Source organism: Myotis davidii, unplaced genomic scaffold (assembly GCF_000327345.1).
Source record: "Myotis davidii unplaced genomic scaffold, ASM32734v1 scaffold217, whole genome shotgun sequence".
Classification (NCBI taxonomy): domain Eukaryota; kingdom Metazoa; phylum Chordata; class Mammalia; order Chiroptera; family Vespertilionidae; genus Myotis; species Myotis davidii.
In genome coordinates this window covers 1,835,070-1,841,843 of record NW_006290034.1, presented here as the reverse complement: position 1 = coordinate 1,841,843, position 6,774 = coordinate 1,835,070, and the positions used below count along the sequence as shown (strand labels likewise).

General features: G+C 52.3%; 1 protein-coding gene across 1 annotated transcript in view; it reads right to left on the bottom strand.

Annotated features, from left to right (window-relative positions):
• SLC35A3 (solute carrier family 35 (UDP-N-acetylglucosamine (UDP-GlcNAc) transporter), member A3) overlaps positions 1–5,810 on the bottom strand; it is a 10,118-nt gene extending 4,308 nt beyond the window's left edge. The window contains exons 1-4 of the mRNA XM_006762927.2: positions 5,576–5,810; positions 4,802–4,956; positions 4,601–4,723; positions 1,686–1,857 (exon numbers count right to left, since the gene is read on the bottom strand). Of these exons, the coding sequence (XP_006762990.1) occupies positions 1,686–1,857; positions 4,601–4,723; positions 4,802–4,956; positions 5,576–5,762 (637 nt within the window). The 5' untranslated portion in view covers positions 5,763–5,810. The remainder of the gene's footprint in view (positions 1–1,685; positions 1,858–4,600; positions 4,724–4,801; positions 4,957–5,575) is intronic.
• Positions 5,811–6,774: the final 964 nt, after the last annotated feature.

Genomic DNA, 6,774 nt, shown 5'->3' with positions numbered 1-6,774 from the left:
GCTCTTCCTTCCTTCTCAGGAAGCTGGAGGGTCAGTAAGTAACAACAGGAAATCAGCGCTGAGAGGCAGTCGCGGGCCTCGCTGCCGAGGCCTCAGGAGGGACGGTCACTCAGGAGAGCAGGTGCCTCACTGCAGCCCCCCCCCGCCTCCCCTCCCGCAGAGCAGCCCAGGACCTGATCTCAGAGGTCCCCAAACCTCCTCAGGGAGTGGAGTTCAGGGGCATATGGGCACCCTCAGGGCGTCTGTAAGGAATGAGCCGTGGGTGAGGGCAGCAGTGTTGATAAAGCCATAAGTAGCCACTGTGTTCCACGGGAGGGGACTGGAGGTGGGGAAGCCATCTTTCCAAAATTGCATTTTGCCAACTCCATCCTTCTAACATTTTGAACTCTCATTTCGAACTCGAAGATAATACTGGCATGCTACAAAATGAGGGAAATCAGTGCTCGCACAGGTACGGCCTTGTATTAGAAGAATCACACTGGGTAATTACAAAAGTGCATTAAATGCAGAAGGGTACGTATGTACCAGTATATGCAGATCTGCAGTCTTCTATCCGTTGCATAGTTGTCCATTGTATGAACAATAACATGAAATGCACAAATATAACAAATTGTTCTGGGTGATTTACGCGTGTGAACTCACAACAAACCTACGGGGTAGATAGTCGTGTCCATTTTACAGCTGGAGAAACAGGGCCACAGAGATGCTAAATAAACATGCTGAGCTCACGGGGCAGCTAAGAGACAGGCTCAGGACTGGGTCCCCACTGCGGCCTGGAGACACGACCTTGACCATTGCACTAGGTGACCCCTTGACAATTACTAACCAACCTTCTCCACTGTCCTTTTTACAATGGAACCGATGCTGAAATGAACAGCCTATCTTCCCGGTCTTACGCAAGCCCAGCTGTAGCATAAATTCTCCGCCAGAGGTGGAGTTTTACATCACTGACTTTTTTTGTTTAAAATTTTGTGAAACACTCCCAAACTGGGATCCAACAGGTTGTACCAATCTGCGTGTTTGGAAAATGCTACAGTGCTTTCATTCATGGTTTGTAATTCCAAGCTCTGTACTGATCTATGTGTCCTTTCAAGAACTCAGGCGGCTCACCACTGGATTGTGTGTGAGGTCAGAGCAATGAACAGAAATCCATGAAGTTCCACAGAATCATCCGCTTGGAAAGATTTCCACGTTTCGTTTAAGAAAATTGTGGGCAACTCACAGAGACCTTGACTCTCTCTCTCCCCTCTCATATTTGCATGTTGATGGCAACGGCTGACATCAGGGCCTGCTGTGTGCAAGGTATTTGTCCTCAACACTTCACATGTGTTATCTCATCTAATCCTCAGAGCCACATACAAAGCTCTGTAAGTACATTTTACAGGAGAGGAAATATGTATGTTTTCTCAACATCTTCCAGGAAAAACGCAGCCACATTCAGGCTCCAAACGCTGAGGACAGAAACAGCCTCCACCCACCCTACGTCACAGACCTCAAACCCCACATTCCTGAGTAAAAGGTAGTCATTTAAAGTACAACCTTTTTAAAGGGCCAAAACCTGGCCAGGTACTTGGATCAACAGCACCTTTCATGAAAGGCTTGTTTACTTGAAGATCTACAGAAATCTTTAGATGTAACAATACAACCACCTTAAAAAACCACATTAGCAAAGACTTCAGACTTACCCAGCTGAATGTTTCTGATCCACACCGACTGCTTGGTTTCTTTTAAGATTTTCTCGAAGTACACCCCAGCGAAGCCACTGGAAAAGCAGGCCGTGAGGACGGCCATGAGGCCCACGAACTGCGAGCCGGCCGAGAGCGCCTTCGAGTCCAGCTCCTGGGTATCCGAGGGCCACTGGGCGAAGGAACACAGCGCAGTTCAATTCCGGCGCAGCGCCCCGTGCACAGAGCCCCGCCCAGACCCGGAGGCGAAAATGCCACCACGCTAGCCCTGGGGGCTGCGGAGGAGCTTCTGAAAGAACCTTAGAACCGTCTTACTTCACCCCACAGCGGCATTGCTGTGGCGACTACTAGTCTCAGCCTAGCCTGAGAGAGAAAGGGACGGACCGCGGCGGCTCAGAGCGGCCTCTCCAAGCACCGCGGCCGCCGAGACCCGGAGTGTGAACTGTGGAGTAGCTAAGGGAGCCTGGGGCTGCCCTGCCCCCCGACCCTGCCCTGCACCCTGGCCGTCCCCTGCACCCCGGCCCTGACCTGCACCCCTGCCTTCACCTGTACCCCGACCCTGCCCTGCACCCCGGCCCTGCTCACCATCCACCATCTGGGCTGCACCCTGCCCTCAGCGCTCCTGAGACCACTTACTTGCCTATGGTCTTGTTTTGTTTTAATCCTCACCTGAGGATATTTTTCCATTGACTTTAGAGAGTGGGAGGGACAGAGAGACACACACACATTGATGTGAGAGAGACACATCAATTGGTTCCTCCCACACACGCCCTGTCTGGGGCTGGGGATCGAACCTGCAACCCAGGTACATGCCCTTGACCAGAAATCAAACCCAAGACCCTTCCGTGCGTGGGCCGATGCTCTAACCACTGAGCTCCCAGCCAGGGCACTTGCCTTCATCTTTAATGTCTCTGTCAAGCCCATGTTCCACCTGGATTCATTACTTGATATTTTAATTTAAAATATCTCACTTTGTAAACTGAGTATCTACTTTAGCCTATCCTAAGCAGTATCTGTGAAAATAAGGGTGTGATAGCCAGTTGTATTTTCCAACACCCATCCTATATAATAAAAGAGAAACATGCAAATTAACCATCCCTCTGCTACGTTCAAGCCATGCCCACCAGCCAATTGGGAGCGAGTATGCAAATTAACCCAACTAAGATGGCGGTGGCCATGGAGCTGGAGCGAGCAGGAGACTTGGGTCGCCCCCCGCGATGGAGGAAGCCAAGCTTCCCACCCAGAGAGAGGCGAGGAGTTGCTGAGACACCCAGGCTGGCCAGGTACCCCAGTGGGGACCCCTAATCTAAAAGGGGTGTGGCCAGCCTAAAAACGGCCCTCAGCCCCTCACCCAGGCTGGTCAGGCACCCCAGCGGGACCCCCACCCTGATCCAAGACACCCTTCAGGGCAAACCAGGCGGCCCTCACCCATGCACCAGGCCTCTATCCTATATAATAAGAGGGTATTATGCAAATAAACCCTAACAGCAGAAACACTGGGAATGACTGGTCACTATAACACACACTGACCACCAGAAGGCAGACGCTCAATGCAGGAGCTGTCCCCTGGTGGTCAGTGTGTTCCCACAGGGGGAGCTCTGCTCAGCCACAAGCCAGGCTGCCAGCTGCAAGCACAGTGGTGGTGGCGGGAGCCTCTCCCGCCTTCTCAGCAGCGCTAAGGATGTCCAACTGCAGCTTAGGCCTGCTCCCCGCTGGCAAGTGGACATCCCCCAAGGGCTCCCGGGCTGCCAGAGGGATGTCTGATTGCCAGCTTAGGCCCGATCCCCCCAGGGAGCGGGTCTAAGCCAGCAGGTGGACATCCCCCGAGAGGTCCCAGGCTGCAAGAAGGCACAGGCCGGGCTGAGGGACCCCCCGCGTGCACAAATTTTTGTGCACCGAGCCTCTAGTTTAAAATAAATACTGAAAAGATTTATTCAAGGGACACACTACACTCTGGGAAAGTGCTGTGGGGCCTCTGAGTGGCAGGAACACGACAGGGTTGGATTTGTTCTTAGACAGACCACAGCGGTGACTGCATGGAGGCTGAATTTGGGGGGCGGTTAGGACTGAAGGGGGAAACATCCCTTTCACCCCACAACGACAGTACTTTTATAGAGCCAAACGGCCACAGGAGAAACAGAGGCAGGAGCAGGGCAGCGAGGTGCAGACAGGCAGGACACAACCTGGGAGAACGAGCGGCAGAGCGGCGAGTCTTACTGGACGTCCGGGCAGAAGGGAGAGGCCAGGCCCACCCCAGGCTGAGTAAGAGTGACTGGCAAAAACAGAGACAGGAGCGGGGACGGGAGGTCAAGTTCGTTTATCAGGTCAATTGAAGGGCCCAGCCAAGCTGCCCAGCAGGGGTTAGATACACAAATCTGACACCGCGGGCGACAACCAGAGCTGCGGGCTGCGAGCCAGGAGCCTCCAGCACGGTGTGCTAACAAAAGGCTCCACATGGTGGCCTCTCCACAAATAAGGACATAACTAAGGAAATCACAAGCTGACTGGGGACCAGGTCCCCAAGTCAGCCTCCAGCAAGAGGACCTGCAGGAAACCCGTGAGGAGCCGAGAGAGGAGCGAAGAGCGGAAGGAACGGCCTCGGGCACTGGTGGTGGGAGGGAGTCTCCGTCACCTCGAAGCTCCTGGGACCCGCTAGCAATTAGTTTCCCTCCACACAGCAGTGTCCTAGTCCCTAACTGGCTGACCCAATTCTTCGCGTCAGACCACTGGGTTTTCACGTGTTTCTCAGCACCGGGCACAGCCCCAACGTGTCGCCCACAGGAAGCTCTCGGAAGTCTCAGCAGGGAGGATAAGCATCGATTTGCTTCACTGGATGGCAGAGCCGCCTGTCCTTGCGTAGCAGACAAGGCTGTGGGACTGCGACAGTGACAGGAGTGCTTATCTTGAACAGGTACCTGCACAAAAGCCACTCCGGCCATCAGAATCACCAGGGAGAGCCACTGGTACACACCCAGCTTTTTACCCAGCATAGACACGGAGAACAGCGCCGTAGTCAGGATCTTCAACTGATACGTGACCTGGGAGAGGAAACAGCGAGCGTGAGTCATGGCCGAGGGTCCGCCGGTTACAAGGACCCGGGGAAGCACCTTCGGTACCTGGTAGGTGGCTGCGTCGAGATTGGACAGCGCCACGTAGAGCAGGTTGTTCTGAAGAGTGTATATCCCGGATGGAATAGCAAGCTTGATCGTTTCCATAGGCTTGTTAAGGATCTCATCCCGCAGGATTCGATTCAGTGCTCTCAGACTACATTCTAGGGAAAACATGCCGTGGTGAAATCAGGCACCGAGTGATGCTGAGTACTGAGCACCCTCTCTCTAGGCCTCAGTGTTCTCTCTTGTGAGGAAGGATACTGGGCTACGTGTTAAGACACTTTAGGTCTAAACTATACCTTTCATGAGGCCAACTTTTCAAATGTTAAATATCATCAGGAAGCATATTAGGACCAGCAGGATCCGTATATCCTCCTACTCGGAGCCCCGGCCCCAGTGGCTCAGTGGGTGCTGTCCGTGCACACAAAGGTTGCCCCTTCCCTTCACCATCAGGGCACGTGCTGGGTTTCGGGTCCCATCCCAGCAGGGGGCGTGCAGGAGGGAGCCGATAGATGTTTTGCTCTCACATTGATGTTTCTTTCTCTCATTCCCTCTCCCATCCCCTCCCTCTAAATATCAATTAAAAAAAAATCTTAAAAAAAAGGCGGTCTTAATAAAGTGACAAATATTGAAATGTTCTGAATATATTAGGGTATTAGATAATGCAGTAGTGTTCAGATGTGCAGTTACCAACCTATATTTACGTATATATCATATATAAATAATACCAAACAATTAAATAAACTTCAATGACTTACAAACCACCACCTGGATACCTACGGCTGTCTTTGTAGACTAGCAGAACGCAGGCCATTATCTTCAGAATCTCCGCCACCACCACAGCCGTGGAGGACAGGTACCGTGGCCCCTCCTCCTTGAAAGTCCTGGAGTAGCGCATCGTCAGCACCAGGCTGGTCGTCTGGAAGACCAGGATCCCCAAGGAAAGGTATTTGAGGTTGGCAGACATTGTTTTATCCGCATCTGCCTGAAAAACAAAATAAACAGGGCAAAGAAACAAATTAGAAAAGACAGCAACTGATACATTAAAAAAGCCAGTAAGAGCCATCAGGCCTCAAACAAGATGGAGTATGCACGTTCCACCCCCTTCCTTCTGCTCTGGACCGGACACTGAGCCAGGACCTGGAGACGCTGGAAGGTGAAGGAAAGAGGACAGGCTGGCCAGAGACCTCGCAGACCAGCCTCCCAGAGGGGCAAGCATACCTTGTCGCCGGAATCCATGGCAGTCCTGGGGAAGCCCCCAGATCTTATTTCTTATAAAAGTGCAATAAGTGAGTCAGGTCATTTACACTATTGGGATATTCAATTTTCTTCCTATGATGGAAATGAAAACTTCCACGACTCAGTTCCCTCGTAAGCGCTCAGAGAAAAGTGTCAGCCTGCCCAACACCACGCCCAGCTCTAATCTTTACGGATTTCCGGTCCCTAGAACCGTCTGAATTAGACAACTTTCCATTGTTTCTCCTTCCCTTTCTTCCTCCAGGTGTCAGGTGACTGTTTATATATCATAATGTCAACTTCCTGTGAGTTAATTTTTACCTTGGTTTTCCAGTCTGCAGAATCTGCATCACAATTCAGGTAAAATCAATATTCCTTCAGCTATATATCATATTTACATTTTCATTTTTAGATTAAAAAGTGCTCGGTTGTACTCTTTCCGTCCAGCCAACGACTGGGAAGACAAACTGTCGCAGGGACCCTCGCCCACCTGTCTCCCGCCCACCACTTCCCACTGGTTTCCTGCCACGCAGCCCAAGGCAGCAGCTCCCCGTGTCCCGCAAAGAGCAGGCGGGAGTGGAGACGCGGGTGGGCCCGCGAGCACCGGCCCTTCGTAAAGGCTCGGACTGAGGAGACGGGGCAGTAGGACACCTGCCACCCGCATTTCATAGGCACTTCCTGCGGATACACAACCATGAACGAGACACACAGGATCTGTTTCTTCCTGCGGCGCATCCTCCAGC